Source organism: Podarcis cretensis, assembly GCF_951804945.1.
Source record: "Podarcis cretensis genome assembly, chromosome: 7".
Lineage (NCBI taxonomy): Eukaryota > Metazoa > Chordata > Lepidosauria > Squamata > Lacertidae > Podarcis > Podarcis cretensis.
In genome coordinates this window covers 27,770,229-27,792,202 of record NC_137176.1, presented here as the reverse complement: position 1 = coordinate 27,792,202, position 21,974 = coordinate 27,770,229, and the positions used below count along the sequence as shown (strand labels likewise).

At 44.0% G+C, this 21,974-nt stretch overlaps 1 protein-coding gene across 4 annotated transcripts in view; it reads right to left on the bottom strand.

Moving 5' to 3' along the window:
• Window positions 1-21,974, bottom strand: part of FARS2 (phenylalanyl-tRNA synthetase 2, mitochondrial) — a 208,831-nt gene that overhangs the window by 123,428 nt on the left and 63,429 nt on the right. For all 4 annotated transcript variants that reach the window (XM_079985031.1, XM_079985034.1, XM_079985033.1 and 1 more), the window contains one exon: window positions 19,664-19,795. In XM_079985031.1, the coding sequence (XP_079841157.1) occupies window positions 19,664-19,795 (132 nt within the window). The remainder of the gene's footprint in view (window positions 1-19,663; window positions 19,796-21,974) is intronic.

Sequence of the window (21,974 nt, the reverse complement as noted above, 5' to 3'; positions counted from 1 at the left end):
CATTATGCTGCCATTAATATCTTATAAGCATGTGCCCGTTTCTTTCAGAAAAGGAGGGCCCTCTCCCAGAGAGGGAGGGCCTGTTTTTGTTTATTCTCAGCATTTCAGAGGCAAGATGAGGTGGCGGCCAAGCTGAGGCTAGAAGGGAATTAAAACTCCATCTGGGACAGCCTAGCTGAGGGCCTGTTCTGTATTCAGCTGGTTCCTCGTTCATTTGCTGCGGAGCTCCTGCGTTTCGGCAAGTGCCCTTTCTTTGAGGTTCGGCTGTACTAGAGATCTCCATGGCAACCGCTGGTGCTCATCTGCTGCGCCATACTGCAGCTTCCCCTCTGCTCAATTCTCCAGCCTCCCCATGTCAGACGGGGCATGCTATATGCACGGGTGGGACGAGACCTTGCCTCGGGGAGTCCTTGAGCTGACTGAAGTCTCATTCTAATCACCTTCTAATACCAACGGACGGGATTACGCTGCGTGTACAGGCGTGTGTGTGTTTGTTTTTTAAGGGGGGAGGGAACTCCACCCTTTTTCTTTGAGATTGCCCTTTATAAAATCAAAACGCTTACAGCGTTCTCTGCAACTCGAAAGGAAGGAGAGCAAAATGCAGCAAGGAGCACTCCTGCAACAACGAACAAGGGCATGGCTTATTAAAAGTTGATCTTGCTGCAGAGTTAGATGAGGTGTACGTACACACACACACACACACACACCACTGAACAGATTGCTCCTTTACCTCAGCTGTCAGGACGATTGCCTGGGGAGCTGGGAGACCTGGGTTCCAGTCACCCCTGTGACTCCTCATTGTAAATTAATTTATTCATTGGCACGCAGGCCAGTCTGTGATACTTGAGGCATATGGCACCCTCTGCTGGTTCGTATGCACTCCTAAGGGGGAAACACCTTATTTGTTTAGTGGGCGAATATGAACCTTTCCAAGTGTACTTCTGGGAATTCTGTTTGTTTGCTTTTTAATCAAAGGAATGGACTGCTGTCGATTTCAAGGCGCTTATACAGGACACAACCAGGGGCGGGGAGAGATTTGGACTCTTCAACATTTCCATTGTAGATGTTTCCTGTGCCGCAATGGATCAGTGCTTCCGGCTGTTGACCAGAAGGTTGGTGGTTTGAGCCCAAACAGGGAAAGCTGTGGGCATGATTCCTGCATTGGATTAGATGACTCTCGGTACAATTCTATGGTACAATTCTATGGAGATAAGTTTAGAAACTAGGTGTGGCGCCTCCTATGCTGCATTTTAAGTAACTGTTATATGCAGTGGATTTTTTCCAGTTAAAGGGCATGCACACGTAGCTGTGAATTGTGATAAACATGCTGGGTCACTGTGTTCAGTTTCCTGATCTACAAAAAAGGCAATTGCGCAAAACCTAGACAGCATCTTAAAAAGCAGAGACATCACCTTGCCAGCAAAGGTCCATATAGTTAAAGCTATGGTTTTCCTAGTAGTGACGTATGGAAGTGAGAGCTGGACCATAAAGAAGGCTGACTGCCGAAGAATTGATGCTTTTGAATTATGGTGCTGGAGGAGACTCTTGAGAGTCCCATGGACTGCAAGAAGATCAAACCTCTCCATTCTGAAGGAAATCAGCCCTGAGTGCTCACTGGAAGGACAGATCCTGAAGCTGAGGCTCCAATACTTTGGCCACCTCATGAGAAGAGAAGACTCCCTGGAAAAGACCCTGATGTTGGGAAAGATGGAGGGCACAAGGAGAAGGGGATGACAGAGGGTGAGATGGTTGGACAGTGTTCTCGAAGCATGAGTTTGACCAAACTGTGGGAGGCAGTGGAAGACAGGAGTGCCTGGCGTGCTCTGGTCCATGGGGTTACAAAGAGTCGGACATGACTAAAGGACTAAACAACAACAACAACAACAACAACAACAACAAATCTGTGAATACCAGGAATGGGAGGAGGGTAGGACATGAAACGGAGGGCGGGGGAACCACGTGAAGACGTCAAACCTATTCCCGTGTTCGTTGTATCTGTGGAATGCAGGGCCACACTCAACATTAAGCAAGAAGATCCACAGGGGAATATCAAGCTAAACATGGTTACAGTCCTTCCCACTATCAGGATACCAGGTTGCAGGAAGGACTGCAACTGCATTCAGCCGAATGAGCTCACAATACCCCTTTAGTCAGGGGTGGGGATGGGGGTCAAGACTAATGTCCCTCCGTTTTTACAATTGAAGAAAATCTGAATAGGGCTATCTTTTTAAGCATAAAGAACCAAGCAAGAATTATTCCTAAACTAAAGGAGTAGAAATCAAAGGGGATAACCAATGTGGTACCCTTCAGAAGCTGTGGACTATAGCATCCATAATCCTTGGACATGCTGGCATGCTGTAGTTTGCAGCACCACCTGTCTGTGGCCACGTAAACTACAGCTTGATGACATTTAGTGCCTTATTATATATGTAGAAGCGATACAATGGCAATAAAGGCTTAAAAACTATGCACCGCTCTCCACTTCCTTGAGAGAAGTCTGCTCCTATTTCAAAAACACTGCTTAGAGTTTTGTTAGAGGTTCATGAAATTTCTAATCCTTCTGTGAGACAAAAGTGGGGTGGGGAGAAGGGGTGGGGTGGGGCTCTGACAGGCTCTCTGAGGAAATGGAAAGATCAGCTATGACAAGTCTGACACCTCTCATTTCTGTGTCAAATGACAGAAAGCACATTGAATTTGCAACACTGCACCTAAATCACCACTGTGGATATTTATAGATTATGCTAGAAGTTATAGGCTTAATAGGAAAGGCTATAACAAAAGTGAAAATTATTCTTTATTCTGTTTTACAAATATATTAAGTTTGTCACCATAATGCAAGGGCCTCTAATAAAAGGGGGGGATAACTGGTGAGGGGAGTATTTTAGAATATTCTCCCTTTCTCCTAGTCCGAAATAAATGAAGACGCTATGGAATATGCAGAACTTGCAGGTTCAGCACAAAGAATAAGAGAACGAGAAGAACATATATTTAAAGAGGAGTGGAAAATATGTATTGAATATATGAAAAATAATTGTACACAGCTGAAAATGCTGGCAGCATTAAGATAAATTCAACAGTGTGATTAATGTTTAAATGATGTGAAATGGAGAACTGACTTAAATGGTTAGAGTGAAATATGCAGGAATGGAAGACATGTAAAATGAACCATGGAAGGAGGAGAAGGGAGGTCAATGGATATTTAAAAGTATGTAAAATGTTTATTTTGAAATGTAAAATTGAAAACTTAATAAAAATGGTTTGTTTGTTTTTTAAAAATAAATAAATGAAGACACCAAGATATAAATTGTCCCTTGGTTCATTTCTGGATGTAGCAGGGTGCTGCCATCTTATGGCTGAATCAGCACTAGGATAGGGTACCTGGGATAGGGACGCAGGTGGCGCTGTGAGTTAAACCACAGAGCCTAGGGCATGTCGATCAGAAGGTCAGCGGTTCGAATCCCCGCAACAGGGTGAGCTCCCGTTGCTCGGTCCCAGCTCCTGCCCACGTAGCAGTTCGAAAGCATGTCAAAGTGCAAGTAGATAAATAGGTACCGCTCTGGAGGGAAGGTAAATGGCATTTCCATGCGCTGCTCTGGTTTGCCAGAAGCGGTTTAGTCATGCTGGCCACATGACCCGGAAGCTGTACGCCGGCTCCCTCGGCCTGTAAAGCGAGATGAGTGCCGCAACCTAAACGACTGGACCTAATGGTCAGGGGTCCCTTTACCCTTTACCTAAGGTACCTGTGGTCTTCCATATGTTCCTGGTTTACAACTCCCATCAATCCTGACCATGCCGACTTGGGTCAATGGGAGTTGGAGTCCAACAACATCTGAAGGGCCAGTTTCCCTGCTCATGAATTATATTGTGTGGATTACATGTCCAAACACTAATCTATGAGAGAGGAATGCCTTCTAAAACTTATGAAACATCACAAAAATTCTTAGCAACTCACAGCTAGCTACTGACTTTTGATCTACCAGCGTGGGGTGGGTGTTTGCTTTATAGATGTGTATCTCCTTGCTATAGTTTATGTCAGAGCAGTGGACAAAGGCTTGCTTTGCATTCTGATAGCCCCTTCACAAGAGGCGTAGCTATAAACCGGTGGCTGATCCTTGGCAAGCACCCTCTGAATATTTGGGTGCAAAGGGATTGCAGCAGTGATAAAACTATCTGCCTTTTTTTTTAACCTTAAGCACTGCAGTCACAGTTGGTGCAAGAACATTTTTAGATGGGATAAAAATTGTACGCAGCTAAGGAGCACATAGCAGCTCAGCTAAGCATATGCACAGCTAAGCAAAGACTATACAAGCCATTCAAAGCATTGTTTGATGAGGAATCCTAAATCCGATAATGCTTAAATGGGGAGGGGAATAGAAAGAGTCTGGATTCAAGAAGAGATTGATCTTAAAGAGCAGGATGGAGGGCAAAAATTGAAGTAATATATATCAGTGATTTTCAGCATATGACAGTGATTCTTCCAGGGAGCTGTAGGTTTCCTTAGAAGCTTATCAGGGACAATAGTAAGTCAACAGTGAACAACGATTGCACACCACGGCCAAGCTTGCCCTCCAATGTACAGCCAAAGGGAAGTTTTGGATGCATTCGAAGGTACTGGTCTTCAGCTGTTAAGACTGGGTTACACAAGTAGATAGCACCCTGATCTCAGGTGGATCATAGCAATGGTATCACCACATTTACCTTTGGCAGTTGCGTGGAAGAGGAAATTTTAGCGAGTGTAGATTTTCTCATTTCTGCTTCTAAGTGGAACTGCATAGGATTGGGAATTCTAATCCGAAGTGGCCATGCTGAAAGAACGATGGTCTTCATTCTGGACTAGTTAACTAATTTATTTATTTTAGTTCCCCTGCTTTGTCCATCATCAGCCCTTGTTCCACACACCAAAATTGCCATTTATAATGTTCCTAAGTGACAGTCTCTGTGGGTACTGATGCAAAAGCGGTGCGCCATAAATACACAGCCTCCAGCCAACTGTGTTCAAGCTAATCTCCATTAGCTGTTATTTCTATAAGCATATGATACCTTGTGTAGTTCCAGCAGATATGTGTATCTGCGCTCTCTCTCTATATATATTTATATGTATTATATTATACATGCAAACTCCCCTCCCAAGTTGTGGTTTGGCATAAATTTGCAAGCTTGCTCCAGATGTCCAGGTGATATCTATAGCCAGAGCTGCTTCTGCAAAGATTTGGCTAGTGAGCCAGCTGTGGCCCTCCCTGGAGAAGATAAATCTGATTACTGTCACATGTGCTTTCACTCATGTCCATGCTAAAATATTGTAATGCACTCTACGACGTATGTGGAGTTGCCTTCCAAAGAAAATCCAGAATTTCAGAAACTACAACTGATAACTTTTGTTCAGAATGCAGCTGCCTGAGTGTAAAGATGCTGAAGGAACATTCTTTCACCTCTGGTGGACTTGCCCTAGAGTGAAGGTTTTCTGGGAAATGATTTATAATGAACTGAAAAAGGTATTTAAGTATACCTTCCTTAAGAAACCAGAGGCCTTTCTCTTGGGCATTGTTGGTCAAAGTGTGCAAAAGAAGGATCGAACCTTTTTTATGTACACTACAACAGCAGCAAGGATACTCATCGCTAAAAGCTGGAAAACTCAAGAATTACCCACACTGGAAGAATGGCAGATGCAACTGATAGACTATATGGAACTGGCGGAGATGACGGGCAGAATCCGAGACCTGGGAGAAGAACTGGTGGAGGAAGACTGGAAGAAATTCAAGGACTATCTACAAAAATATTGTAAATTGTATGACTGTTAAGAAAGATGTAAGATTAGCAAAAACATGGCTTCAACAAACTAGTTATAAAGAATATAAATTTAAATTCAATTGGAAGATGAAAAGATAAATTTGGGATAAGTAATATTTTATGATTAAGCTTCAATAAGAGTATGTTAAACCCCAAAATTTGAGACATTAAATATTGGAAAATTATATTATATGAATTAAATCAAGTTAATAATTTGCTGGTAAAATTTATGTTTAGAAAGCAGGAACAAGAGATGTGAGGAAGTCCAAAGTTGAGAATGAAATGTGGATAATGGAAAATATTATGTTATTATGTATGTTTTTTATTGGTTATACAAAATTTAATAAATATTATTATAAAAAAAAAACAACAGAATGCAGCTGCCAGATTGCCAAGCCCAAACCGAAGTGCTATTTGTGACTTTTAAATCGCTTAACAGCCATTGGGTCCATGACTACCTGCACCCATGTGAACGACTGCTTGCACCCATATGAGACTGAGAGCCCATTAAGAGCTTCAAAAAGGGCTCTACTACACAGCTGGCTTTCATCCAAAATTAGGCTTTCTCCCCAGGGATACCATACATTTACAGCACATTCTCCCACACCAAAGAATCCTGAGAAGTGTAGTTAAGGTGCTGGGAATTGTAGCTCTGTAAGGGGTAAACTATAGTTCCCAGAATTACTGTTTTAACTGTATAGCATGTATGCAACAGTCTCTGGAATTCCTAGCATTATCCTCCTCATCAGTTTTTTTGATTCCCTCCTCTGTACTCAGGCAGATGCTAAATACCATGTTTTCCCATTGAGTTATGGCAATTGAGGATGTGATCACAGAATCACAGAACTGTAGAGGTGGAAGGGGCCCTGAGGATCATCTAGTCCAACCCCCCTGCAATGCAGGAATATGCAGCTGTCCCATACAATGATCGAACCTGCAACCTTGGCATTATCAGCACCATGCTCTAACCAACTGAGCTATCCACACAGTGATGATCCCTCGATATTTATCACTTTGCTGTTTTGTAAAGTATTGCTGTATTGCTTTTTGAATTTCGATAATGGTGATTTTATTTTTTTATTTCTTTTTAAATCTTGCATGGGACACTTTGGGAGCTCTTAAGCTGACAATCTGACCCAGAAAAACAACAACTTTAGCCTAACCTAAACTTAGCAAAATTATTGTATAGCAAGTACTTCAACATAATACTTAGCATTCCACCCACATGTAATTAGTCACACCTGTCGGTCTTCATCCAAAGGTTTTAGCTGCATAACATTCCACAAGAAACTGCAGGTTAACGTGGCTTTTCAGCATGGGAACCATCCAGCAAGAACTCTGCATATGAAATATTGTCTGATATGACCACCTACATGTGGGTTTTGTGCTACTCCTACTTGGAAGGGCTTCTGTAAAATCTGCAATGCACTCAGGTCCATCACCAACTCCATAAGCAAGAGCTTATTGTCAATGATGCATTAGGAATTCCAGTCACTGATAGTGCAGAACAAAAATGGCTAATACAGTCTGCACTACTATGAGTCACAGGAAGGATTTCCCTTCCATCTACTTGTTCTTTTGGAATAATTCATTAGCTAAACGTTTTATGTGCCACAGTCAGTCACACTCTGACTCAGACACTTCTCCCGCCCTGCAATCTCCAAATCCTCAGTACTTGCCTGAACTCAAAACATGTTCTGGAAAACAAGTTAATATGAGGTTTGTTTGTTTTTAAAAGCCTTTGATTATAATAGCGAGAGGAATTCTCTTTGGCGGAGGAAAAAGATAATTTTTTATCTTATTGCCATTGCAGTTAGGATACTTGGGAGTCAGGAAGGCTTTTCGCCCTACGATTACACATACTCCGTTCACAAAACCATCACATTTGCAGCCTGCTGCATTTCACTCACACCTCGTTCCTTGAATTTCACCATGATTCGTTTTTCACAATCATTTTAAGCACAAATTAAAATTTTGCACATTTTGAATATTACCGCTCAGGCTTGGTAAAGGATAAAGGGACCCCTGACCATTAGGTCCAGTCGTGGCCAACTCTGGGGTTGCAGCGCTCATCTCGCTTTATTGGCCAAGGGAGCCAGTGTACAGCTTCTGGGTCATGTGTCCAGCATGACTAAGCCGCTTCTGGCAAACCAGAGCAGCGCACGGAAATGCCGTTTACCTTCCCGCTGGAGTGGTACCTATTTATCTACTTGCACTTTGACGTGCTTTCGAACTGCTAGGTGGGCAGGAGCAGGGACCAAGCAACGAGAGCTCACCCCGTCGCAGAGATTCAAACTGCTGACCTTATGATCCGCAAGTCCTAGGCTCTGTGGTTTAACCCACAGTGCCACCAGCATCCCTTGGTACCCTCAGGCTTGGTACACACAAACAAAAAAAGCTCTCGTTTTGGTGATGGGTGTGGCAGACGAAACATCGTGATCTCTCTAGCTGATCAAAATTCAATGAGGAAGGGAAGTGGAAGCAATACATATGGGAGGAAATGCTCCGTAAACACGTGTCTGTTGTGTGTTCCAGTCTGTACTAGAGTTCTTTGGAAGCGTACCATTAAATTTCAGGGTGCTGAGAAGTGCTGTCACACCACCTGAATGTTCCCTGTATCAAAAATCCTTGGTCCTTGAAAAGCTAGCATATCAGGGAGCGTTCTGACCTATCATAGACATAACAGTGAGATGTCTTTTGTCTTCCTTTAGATGTTACAGGTGATGGCATTCCAACGGTGTTTGAAATTAGCCAGGCACGTTTTGCCCCTGGGCTTGGACCACTTGCGCCCAAGTGAAGATGCCTGGGCACTAGGATGGCACCTGACAACTCCACCATCTGGGGATCATTGGATCTGGACTGTTTTCACACACTAATACCCCATCCTGTAGACGTCTATCAGTTATCATTTATCTGCACACTCGGAATGAATTTCTGGAACCAAAATGCTTTTTTCCGTGCAGCCTGAGCAGGAGCAGTCACCATTAAGAAAAAGAGGTTGGAATTGGCCTATATATATGTGGACTGTCCCAGGATCAAGTGACTTTTCTTCTTTAAGTTCTCAAAGCTCTTAACCTAGCTCAAGGTTGCCATCTGAACTAGCCAGATGTTCAGCTGAGACTCAATCACATCATTCGAAAAATAAGACTTTAGAGTTGTCTTCTCCAAAATGACAACTAGGCATTCCATTCTGGCAACTGCAATCTTGGTTTAAGGAGCCATTTGGCGCCTAGCTTAAATACCTGAGTTTCTAATACTGCATTCCAATATGAAACCGACATCTGCCTTCCGAAGTGGAACACTGCATCTGGCTGTTGCTAAATCGCTCTAAGATTACAGGCCATAAGACAAGGAACTAGGAATAGACATGCAAACAGGTACAAATTGATTTACTCAGGTCTTCCCAAATGTATGTTTGCTGTCTAGACAGTTCATGCTCAAACACCTTGCAATCTTGTTTAGATTGCTAGTTAAGCACACACAACCCTTTCAAAATTCTGACTGGCCCTAACTTTTGGGAGGTCATTTTAGGCATGTGAACGTCATACGATGAAGACAGACAAAACATTTTTTTAGAGCAGTGGGGCTCTTCTGGAAACATCCTGCTGCACTCAGTTCAATATATGCTTGTTCATCTCCAGGACTGAGCTTTGGAGGCAAACTAAAAGGGTTGTTGTTTTTTTAATTTACAGCAGAAGCTGACTATGGACAGCACTTACCAGTTCCCAAAAGGTCACCAAGAACTATTCGTTCAACCTGGATCCCAAGTTAGTTTTGTACTTATTCCTTTCCTTTTTTAAAAGGATAATAAACATAACACAAATATACAGGCAACTTTTTTTTAAGGTGGGTGCCCCAATTTAAGAATGAGGAAAGTGTGGACTGCTAGACCAGCATTTGATGCACTTACGTGGGCATCTCTCATTTCAGCTCCAGGAGAAACCCAGGATTCCACTATGAGTGCCCCTTTTATATTTATCTTTATTCCTATTCAGCTCACTCTTTGCCCTAGATTCTTTTGGGTGGGGAGAAGAGAGGGTGCTTCACTACATAAAAGTCCTGCTTTGGTTAGGAGCTCCAATTAGCTGCATATCTGATCCTTTCTTGCTCCTAAGAGATCATAAGTCTAAGGGCAATGACCATACCAAGGGCCTAGGAAGAATGCAGGAGTTTTCTTCTGCTATTAAGATATACTTCTTGCAATGCAAAAGATGTGCATTACAAGAGAGGGAGGTGAGCCATCAAAAGGTCAGGCTCACCGTAGGCTGCCAGCAGATGCTGCAGAAGAGGTAAAACAAAATTGTGCCAATCAGCCTGGGAACAGCTTCTTCACCCGCTAGACTAAGAAAGACACTTAACATTTATTTCCAGAAGGAAAAAAAAAAGGGGGGGGGACTCAGAATGTCAAGGCTTTTGGTCTATTCAGACAAGCATAAAAAAAAAATCCTTGGAACATTAGAACATTTCTGTGAGCCTACTAAAATAGCATTAATTCTATCTCTCTCTTTTTTTAAAGCATTATATAGCAGCAGCTCTTATGTTGCCTGCACTATTCTGTATAAAGGCTCCCTGGAACTTCATTGTAATGCAGACCCCCAGTACTTATTGGTGCTTCTTATATAATCATCAGATTGCATAACCTAATTGTGTCTGAAGTGCTCATGAAAAATGAGACATCACTTTAAAATTGGTTAATAATTCATTGGTGCTATTTAGGTGGAAAAAATACTTTTAAGCATCTGGAGCAGCTGACACTTTTTATTGACTTGCTCATTTGAAATGGGCTGAATACTAGTAATAAATATTTGGGCTCCATCTTTCACTGTTGGACGAGGGCCCTTCAGTCCCTGAAAAAGTCAGGCATGTGAGACTATTCCAGCTTCTTTCTTACATTTGGTGCTGAGAAATGTTTTTAAATGATTAGGAATACAGAAAGCAGCCTTGTAACAAGTCGTGTTATTGATCCATTGACCCAGGGCTGTCTACCTTGTTTGGAGTAGTAGTCAGTATGTTGGACTAGGACCTGGGAGACAAAAATTCAAATCCCCATTCAGCCATATAGCTCCCAGGGTGACCTTGGGCCAGTCACAGTCCCTCAGCCTAAGTTGCTTCACAAGGTTGTTGTCAGGTAGGGGGACCTCCAGGGGTACAACACCCTGGAGGAAAAGATGGCTAGAAACACAATAAATAGAATACCCTGACAACAATTTGTCGGGTTCCCAGGTATGGGTTGTTCCTGACATAGACTACACAACCTTTTCTAACGGAGCTCCTAATTGAATATATCTGTCTAACAAATGAGAGCACTAAGCAGAGGGCAGGTGAGGTTTACCAAATTGACACAAACCAATCTTCCAATCAATATCCCTCTGTCCCAATACCCTTCTCTAGTACTTCAGCAATATCAATCCCTTCTCACAACCCAAACACACGTACACCTGGCTTACTAAGTACACACCATCTCCTATTGAAAAATAATGATCAGCCACACTTCTAGACTCTTTATTGAGCAACACGCTTTGGTCTCAATTCCATGCTACAGTGTGGCGGCTCTGTTCAGAATCTAAGTTGACTTCCCATCCAACAAAGTGAGCAACTTCTGCATTTCTCAGTCCAACTCTCCAGGCCTCTCGAGAATTGCAAAATCCTTGCCAAGGGCTTTTCTATACAATATGCTGGTTCCAGACTTGGTTCTTATTATTTTCTTTTCACATTGATTTCACTGGGAACTAAGTGCAACTTAGTCTGGATTCAACCTTGTATCTTCCTAATGCAATAAATTATTTCCCATTTATTGCACAAAGTCTTCACATTTTCCTTTTTGGCGCATGGATGTCAACCACCTTGTGAAAATGGGATGCCTCCCATAGACTTTTATTACTTGTTGTGAGAGCTATATAGAACGCAGTTCCTTTAGTGTCGTGAGAATCTACCGGGTGTTACTTGTATATATGTGTGTGACAATTCGTTTGGTTACCTCTCTTTCCACCTGTGCTATTTTGCCACTGAGCTATGCTTCCCTCCATCCTGGAACCTAACCACAGACTAATAACCCAAAATTTAGGAATGTGCTCTATACCCTCTTTGCTTCATGTATAAAGGTAAAGGTAAAGGACCCCTGACAGTTAAGTCCAGTCGCAGACGACTCTGGGGTTGCGGCACTCATCTCGCTTTACAGGCCAAGGGAGCCGGCGTTTGTCCGCAGACAGTTTTTCCAGGTCATGTGGCCAGCATGACTAAGTCGCTTCTGGTGCAACGGAACACCGAAACCAGAGCAGCGCAAGGAAACATCGTTTACCTTCCCGCTGGAGTGGTACCTATTTATCTACTTGCACTTTGATGTGCTTTCAAACTGCTAGGTTGGCAGGAGCAGGGACTGAGTAACGGGAACTCACCCCATCGTGGGGATTCAAACCACCGACCTTCTGATCGGCAAGCCCAAGAAGCTCAGTGGATTAGACCACAGCGCCACCCGTGCTCCATGGGCTCAGGGTAGATTGCAGTAATTTCATCTAAGTTACCAGATACCAAAAGGGGCTTATAGCCACTTAATTGTATGGATGCCTGGATGATATTTCTTTAGATATGTAGTTTCTTCTTCATTTAGTGACTGGCAGTGTAGTTTGCAAAACTTGTTTTTCCATAAACCATGGGTATCCTTGCACATAGAGTTCCCTATAAATTTTTCCCCAGTTCTTAATTTCCGAGAGACAATAGTTAAACAGATATGATCCCTGCTCACTTTATATCACCATGCATGCAAGCTTTTCCTTAACCCACTTCTGAATTTTATCTGCATCAAAGACCTGTACTTTTGCATTCAGAAGCCCTGTCTTATGCTAAACTGCCAACTTGTCTGCTCGCTATGCAAGCAGAAGCAAAGCTGTGTACCACACGGAATCCCAACAGAAGTTCAAGTGCCGTTAGAGAACCACAACTTTCCGAAATCCAGCCTTCCTTTCAAACAAATAACTTGCTTCTTAGAAAAAGATGTAATGGGATTATCATACAACAAGACAATATTTGTTCCTCCTATGCAAACACACACAGATTGTGAGCAAGGCTATATTGATTCTGCCGAAGAATACCAAACTGCAGCATACATAATGGATGTGTCAGAAACGATAAAATCAGAGGAGTCAACATTTCCAAAACATTACAGGCTTCTCTTAAGACAAAATGCGAGCTCAAAAAAAATTTTAGCGGCAAATTAAATATAGGCATAAAGACAAATTACAAGGAGAAGGAGAAAACAAATGATGCATATGTTTTTAACACACTGTACGTGGGTGTAGCTATGAGCAACAGATAGTGGGAGAGCACAAACATTCACAGCTTCCACTGCCACCAACTTAACCACTGCCTTAAGTGAAGAGGAGTGATGGAGGTGAGTGGAGGATAATTGGGCAAGGTTAAGAGGCTGGCTAGTGAAAAGAAAAGGGAAAAAGAAAATGGGGCAGCCTAACCATTCAATATCTAAGTGCAAGTTTAAAGGCAAGCTGGAGAAGATAAAGGGTTTTGGTCTGGTTGGAAGAAAGAGAACCAGAGGAGGAGGAGGAACTGGGATGAGGGAGCAAGCAGGAACATACAGAAACATATGAAGCTGTCTTTTTCTTTACTGGTCCCATTTTTCTCTGATGGATAGCCGTTTTCTTAACATCTCAGGCAGAGGCATTTCCCAGCCCCATTGCCCAAGATCCTTTCACTGAATATATCTGAGATTGTATCAGAGACCTCCTGTAAGCAAGGCACAGGAAATACCCAGGAGTGGATGACATGGTAGGATGCTGCTGCTGCTGCTGCTGCTCACCTGATCTCTTTGTCGGTCACATCGCTACTGCTTACCAGAAAGTAGAGGGGGAGCGACAAAGTGGCGACGAAGCTGGCACAGTGCAAATGCACCAGCAGAACCAATCTGGCACTCGTGCCACTGAGTCTGCAATGCACCATTCTCACTGCCACCTCTCCCTGCTCCCCCTCCACCTCCGCCCCCCAAGAAGCAGCAGCAACGTGACCGAGAGAAGGGCAGGTGGGCCGCAGCGCCTAACCATGCCAGCTGTAGAACTACGGTGTAACTGGTAACATTGGGAACTCTTCGAAGACAAATGAGAAAAATCCTATTGAGGAAATCCTATCTACTCACTCACTTTCTCCTGCTGGATTCCATTGGGGCTTACTCCCAGCTAAGTGCCGTTAGGACTGCAGTCTTATGCATCTACATTTTTAGGGTGGAATTCAACATAATGCTAAGGAGACGGTTCTGTCTTGCCAGGTGGAACAATCTCTCCCTGTCCTCCCCTGCCCACTGTTCTGGGGGTTCTCCCACTTCTCCATACCAGATTTAGAAAAAGTTCAGAGGGTACATGGAAGGAGTGGGGGGGGGGGGTCCCCTGCGGTCCTAGCAGGAGCTTTCTTCGACTAGCAGAACAGACCTTGATATTTATTTTTTAAATGTATAAACCATCCCTTCATCCAAACCTGGATTTCAGGTTAGTATACAAAAATATTTAAAGTTGCAAACATCTTATACAGCAAGCCAACAGTGCAATGCAGTTGAGAAGTAAAAGCATACAACCAGTTGAAAATATCACTATCTAACATACCTGGGCATAGTGTATATGCCAACACACAGTGACAGGTGTAACACCCTCAAGAGGGCATTGCGCACCCCTCTCTCTTTTGTACACCCATGATGCACTTCTTCTGAGGCAAAACCACATGACATTCTCTTTCAGCCCTTGGGTAGGCAATACATTGAAATAAGAAACTTAATATGAGAAATATCACTACACCTGGCTCGCTGCCGAAAAACTTTCCCTCACAGTTTTGTTTTTGCCTAGAAAAACAACTCATTGTTCAGCCAGAAATCTAAGAAATGATCAACAAAATGACAGGTTTTTGTGGCACAGGTGTTAATTTATCAAACGAAGTTTTTCCCTTCTGGTTTTGTCATAGCCATTTTAGAAAGAAATTAAGAGCTGATTCACACATCACATTTCCATACAGACAGCCTGACAGGCAAGTCTTAAAAACGTACTATAAATCTATGAACAACTTTAAGAATTGGTTCGCATTTTACTTTTTGACACGTTCAAGTGCCCTTGACACTATTTGTCCTTCACAGTGGCTCACAGTGAATATTTCTTATGTGGGAGTCCCCATGTGGTGATAACCAGAATTTACTACTTCAGAGAGATTTTGTTCAAATAAAAGAGAACAAATACCAGCTGCCACCCCGTTTTGTTTTGTGCTACTGAACAAGAAAGAGATGCCTTCCTTTTCTGTCCACCCTTACATTCAAGTGATAAGCAGTATAGTTCTGACACTCCCTTTTAGGACTCTGCTGAAGATCAAGTCAAAGTCACATAGGTGATACACACAACTATTTGTTTACTGACCTCTCCAGCCCAGTCAACCTGAGCTGTTTTTTGCAAATGCCATCACCAGAATGGTTTGCCCCACATTCAAGACTGCCTGCTAACTGAGCTTCATGGACTCTTCCAAATTCACCAAAGCCAGGCCCAACACACATGGTTAATCTCATCGACAGCAATGCAATGTCTTGTTTCAAAATCCCTGCAGTAGTATTGAGTAATTGCATTTTCCAAACACAGAGACGTTGCTATTGGGAAGATGGACCAGGCTACTTGCCTCACCTGTTGCATGACATCTGTGCAACTCATAAGACATTTTCTGCAAAGAAGACATAAGCTGCAAGACGCAAAGCATTAAAAGCTCTTTTCTCTAAAACACAATCCGCAGCTTGATATATGCTTTAAAAGACTGCTTCTCCAAAATTTTATTTGGAACGGATTCATAAATTAAACAAGTAAAATTATGACTACAAGGTAACATTAGCATGCCTTTTCCATTAGCTACTGGTTAATTACTTACTCTGCGTGATGGACGGTTTTTCACGTTTTTCAGTTTTTCAGACTGAAAATTGCTTAACACAAGGGTGTGCAATTCAAGCCATCCTGAGGGTCATTTTATTACCATTAGTAGACAACATGAGCTATGCCAAAGGCTATAGACAGCCTGTAATAAGTGCTAGCGGTATTCAAAGTATGACACACATCTCTGGGCTTGTGCATGCTCCATATTGCCAAAAAACAGCTTGCAGTCTGAAAGGTATGTCCCATTACAGAATCACCTACATTTACCTCATTCAACATTTTTTCTCTCTCGTTTCCATTCGTTTTTTGCATGCCAATGTTTTCTAAAATTTTGTATCACCGGGTGCACCCAACTCTCCATGCTCATACCATCAACAGTTTTAACATGTCTCCGTCCAGAAAAGGAAGAGGACAGGGCAATTTTCTTTGTTTTGCTTTAAATGAAAAGTTACATACAGTGGAACCTCGGGTTAAAAACTTAATTCGTTCTGGAGGTCCATTCTTAACTGAAACTGTTCTTAACCTGAGGTATCACTTTAGCTAATGGGGCCTCCTGCTGCCGCCGTGCCACCGCTGCGTGATTTCTGTTCTCATCCTGAAGAAAAGTTCTTAACCTGAGGTACTATTTCTGGGTTAGCGGAGTCTGTAACCTGAAGTGTCTGTAACCCGAGTTACCACTGCATATAGTCTGGTGCCACAACACATTGATGTTACAAATAACCAACCTCTGAAACTGTTATGAGAAGAAAAAGTGAAATCCCTTTCATGCTTCACTTATTCACGAACAACCCACAAATTCATTCAAAATGGCAATGGACACCCTTCCTCCTAAGCTGAGGGTTCATCCCCACGGTCAATCTCTGCTCCTGATGCCCTTGGAGCCTCTATAAAGTACAGAACAACTGAAAGGATAATTCCTGATTCTTCTACCAGCATGACTCAACCGCTTCTGGCACAACGGAACACCGTGACAGAAACCAGAGCGCACGGAAACGCTGTTTACCTTCCCGCCACAGGTGTACTTTCGAACTGCTAGGCTGGCAGAAGTTGGGACAGAAGAATGGAAGCTCACCCCATTGCGGGGATTCAAACCGCCGACCTTCTGATTGGCAAGCCTAAGGGGCTCAGTGGTTTAGAGCACAGCCTGGGAGTAAGCACCACTGAAAACAGTGGAGCTTATTTTTGAGTACAGTGGTACCTCGGGTTACAGATGCTTCAGGTTACATACGCTTCAGGTTACAGAAGAGTACCCAGAAATAGTACCTCGGGTTAAGAACTTTGCTTCAGGATGAGAACAGAAATTGTGCTCTGGTGGCGCAGCAGCAGTGGGAGGCTTCAGGTTAAGAACAGTTTCAGGTTAAGAACGGACCTCCGGAATGAATTAAGTTCTTAACCCAAGGTACCACTATAAACTTAAAACTAGGCTTAGGCTGCTACATTGGGGTGTCCAGTTGCTTAGTTCTCATGGTCAGGTATATTCTACATTCATCATGCTAAGGTTGTTGTGTGTGAAAGCAGGCCAAGGAACAGGTTTTACTTTCTGCAGTTCCAAATTTCACTATAGGCCTGATCCATGTGTTGAAAAGTTCACTTTCAAGCATAGGATAGAGAGGAAGCTGAATCACACTCTAGGAATTGAGACACAAGGGTTGCAGAATCTTTAACCAAGAAGCCCAAAGAGAAAGAAAATCAGAGGCGGAAGAGAGCAACACCTGCTAAAGCTTTTGCCCTTCCCTTTCTCTGACTTTTCAGCGGTTCAGTGCATACTTCTATTCAAATGTAAGTGAAATCAAGGAAAGGTTTCTCAACAAATCAAAGAAAGGTTTCTCAGTAAAATACTCTTCTGTGCGGCATTATCTTTCGGAACACAAAGCATAAGAGGTCCGACAAAGAATCTATAAGACATGAAACAGTGCAACGAAATTCTTCACTCGCAACTAAACGTTCAAAACCGGAAACCTCAAAAGGTTTGGAGACTTCACTGGAACCTGAAATGTCCTCAGGTTTCCCTCCAAGGAACAAACTCTTTTCATCATAAATTACATGTGACGATGCTCTGATGTTTCAAACTCGCTGGGGACCGGGATTGTGCCTTTTGATTTACCCTCAATGTTCCTACCACATTCCTCTTATTGCTTATGTATAGGAAACAAGGCAACCGTTGCTTGAACAGGCACACTCCCAAGGCAAGCAAGCATTTCATAACTTAAAAAAGGAAGAAGCACAGCTAATAAGATTCCAATGCTCAACTTCAATCTGTCATAATGTTTTGTGCATGTGTGTTAATATAAAGACCTTTATTGGCAACTTTTTCAGTGCCTTGTCATTTTTTTTAACCGACACATTAAACAAGCTGTTAGCTGGCCAAACAGTGACAACTTAAGGATGCTTTAGGATTTCCTGAAACCTTGAAAATACGGAGTAGAGTGGTATGTTCCCTGATCAGTGGCGCAGCATGGGGGGGTGCTACCAGGGTGATTGCAAAATTTTAGGGGCGCGCCCCTGCCTGGCTCCCTGTAACTTCACTTCTCGCAGTGAGGGAACCGCCAGAAGGTCCTCAGTGCTGGATCTCAGTGTCCAGGCTGAACGATGGGGGTGGAGATACGCCTTCTGGTATACACCAAGTAGCAGCTAAACCATCAGGCTATTTGAACTGCTTCTATCCCAAATGGTGAATCTTTAAGAAGTGCGCTTCAACTTGCTTCCCCCTGCCTCTCTCCTGATCTCTTTTTCTTTGTCATCTTTTGAACTGTAAGCCTGATGACAACTGCAAGCTCCTCTGGAAGCCTTCTTGGGGTAAAGGTAAATAATTATGTTTTATAGAATCGATGTCTTGAGCACACGAGCAAAGTCTGTCCTGGTAGGGAACTCCTCTAAACCTACCATCCAACACTGCAGAAGGAAAGACGTTTAGTCTGGCTTTGGTGAAAGCCTTCGATAGTTTAGTACTGTCAGGTTTTTAATGTAAGATGTTAACTTAAAGAAATGCCCATATTGTACTCCTACTGCCAGCAGACTACAGACTGCGTGTGATCGAGATCGCAAGTCACTGTGTGCCTTATCCCATAATCTTTGCTTTAATGTCTTTAGGGCGCCTTCATAACCCAGGTAATACAGTTGGGGGGGGTGACAGACCAATAGAGGTCCAATGGAAGGTGTCCATCTGGGTCCATTAAGCTCTCTTCTAGGTCATTTAAGAATAGACAAAAGAATGTGGGGGCCAAAATGCATCCCTGTCTCACCCCCCTAGTCATCTCGATGCTGTTCGATAACTGTCCCTGCCGACCGCATCGGACCTGCAGTTTGGTTCCATTGTGCAGGGTTTTTATAAGAAATGGCTTTTATAAGAAAGAGGAGTCATTTGTCCTGCAAAATCAGATTGAATTTGGACCATAGCTGGGATCTGGGGATGGAGTCAAACGCTGATTTCTGATCCATGAAGGCCACGTAGGCTGTATGAATTGTGTATTGTGTATTGCTTTGTAACAATTTGTTGGGTCTCTGGACCGTAATAAAGATTGATGAAGATGAAATAATTATGTGGTCCAGCCTCTTACATTAAAAACTGGCCTTTCTGGTAAGGAGTACTTGCTCAAACTGAGTCCTGACACCATCTGCAGAGATTCTACAGCCTTCCCAAAGCTGAGCAACCCTGTGTCGCACCCAAGGATATTCACACTTCTTTGGAGACAATACAATCTGTGCACGATTCCGCCTCCAAAAACAAAACAAGCTCCCTCCCACTACACTGTGCATAATTGGGATTGAGGTGTGAGTTTCTGGTTTACCAATTAATGCGGTAACCTCGCTGTGTCTGCTCTCTGTCTCCGAGCTGCTAGCAGGCACTGTTGCTAATGCAGATCTGTGGGTGTACAGCGAGCATGTGCTACGAGCAGAGGCAACGTGCTGGAACGTGAGACTGATTGCGCTGGAAGCCTGTGCTAATAGAGATGTCGATGAAGCCAAGGCGTTTTTCATACCTGAGTTCACCAGCTGCTGCTCCATGACTCCGCAGCCTAAGACTTCCATCCACTCTCCTCGGAAGTTGATCTCCATTTCAAAGGAAGGGTGAGTAAATGGGAAGTAGCAGTCCACCCATCTAATCTCCAGATCTGTGCCATAGAAGCAAAAAAAGGGGGAGGGGGTGATTAAGATGCTTGCTTCTCCCACCCTTAGCAAAACTCGCCCTTCAGTTAGCAACATCAATTACTGCAAGCCAAAGAAAACAAATAGAAAGCCAACTAATTTACAGCACTTTTTGTGAGTGCAAGGCAATAAAGCTTGGGTATTGTGAAGAGTCGTTGTGGGGAAGGGGGGAGCACTCATGCCTTTTCTAATAGGAAAAATACTTTGGGCAACTCAGGCACCCTTTAAAACCAAATCAATCACTTGTCAAACTGCAGCAACTACCTGGCATGGCAGGAAAATGAGCACAAGATTTTCCTGCAAAGCAGGTAATTCTGTTGGGCTCAGTAACCTGAAATGACTAACAGCTCCCCAGAGATAAAGAATCATCGAATCATCAAGTTGGAAAGGGGCCACCAGGGTCATCTAGCTCAACCCCTGCAATGCAGGAATCTTTTGCCCAACGTGGGGCTCAAACCCACAACCCTGAGTTTAAGAGTTGCTTATTCTACTAACTGAAACTTATCCTTATTCTTTTGTGGGGAGGGCTCTTCCCCCTGCAAGCCCATTCTCCATCTTGGGCCTGGGGACGGGCCCCATACTCCACCTCAGCATATAAGGCTCCAAGGAGGCCTCGGGCTTCACCGTGTTTTTGTGGGGAGGGCTCTTCCCCCTGCAAGCCCATTCTCCACCAGGCCCAGGGGGCGGGGCCCACACTCACCACCGCCACAACTTTAAGGACACTGGTGCTGCAGCAGCAAATGTTTAAAATGTTTTTATATATTTTAAAGTGTTTTTAAAATGTTTTTACTTTTTACTTTGTTGTACCACCATAAACGGTGGTTTTTATCCATGTATTTTTATTTTGTTTTGTTTTATTTTGGGTTGGGGTGGGATGGTTGTTGAGTGGGGTGGGGATTGGTTTTGTTTTGGTGTAATTGTTTTTTGTTTGTTTGTTTGCTTTTATATTTTGTAAATGGAGGCGAGTATGAGGCTTGGGATTCCTACTGTGGAGGGGCGAGGGAGGTATGGCGGTGGGGGCAGATGTCATAGGCGACGGGGATCGAGATACGGATATGCTCGTACCCCTTCCAATCTGCGCCCCATCCCGAGAGACGAGGGTAGGGTGAGCAAGGATTACTCACCTCCGTCACTGCTGCTGTGCAATGCCAGGTCTATAGGCAACAAAACTGCCACCCTGCGAGACTTCTTTATCTCGCAGGGGGTCGAACTGGCTTGTGTGACGGAGACCTGGGTGCGCGAAGGGGCAACAGTTACCTTACGAGAGATGGCGCCCCTGGGTTTCTCCGTCCTCCACCAGTCGCAGACTGTGGGCCGGGGGGGGGAGGGGTGGCATTATTAATCCGGGAAGATTGTTCTTTCAAGGCTCTACCATCGCCATCGATCCGCAGCATTGAACGTGTTGGCCTAGTGTGGGGCTCCGAGGTGAGCTTGGCTGTCTGGCTGGTGTACCGGCCACCTAGCGCACCAGCAGCCACCCTGTCAGGCCTGCTGGAGGCGGTGGCCGGCTGGGCCTTGAAGTTCCCTAACCTATTGGTATTGGGGGACTTCAACATCCATGCTGATGCCACTCCCTCCTCACAGGCTCTGGACCTGGTGTCTTCCATGGCGACACTAGGGCTCTCCCAGTTTGTTTCAGGCCCCACACATCAAGCAGGCCACACGCTAGATTTGATCTTTGGCGTCGGTATAGATGTGATCATGTTTCCTTCGATGAAGGTGCCATGGTCTGATCACTACACTCTGAAAGCCAGGATTGACGTTCCACCCCCACCCTGCTTAGGTGGCGAGCCGATTTGGGCTCGCCCGCAGAGGCTGATGGACCCTGATAGATTCCGTCAAGCCTTGCGGGACCTTTCTCCCCCTGGCGACTCATTGACTGAGCTTGTTGAGGGCTGGAATACCCATCTCCTGGCAGCCATCAATGAGACCGCACCTAAGCACCCTCTGCGACCCCGCAGAAACCGGGCTCCCTGGTCTACTGAGGAGCTCCGGAAAATGAAGCGGGACCTCAGACGACTAGAGCGAGTATGGCGGGGTGCCCGTGACGGAGCTTCAAGAACATCTTATAGGGTTTTTAAGAAAACCTACGAGATGGCAGTGAAGGCCGCTAAGAAGTCCTACTTCTCAGCCTCCATTGCATCC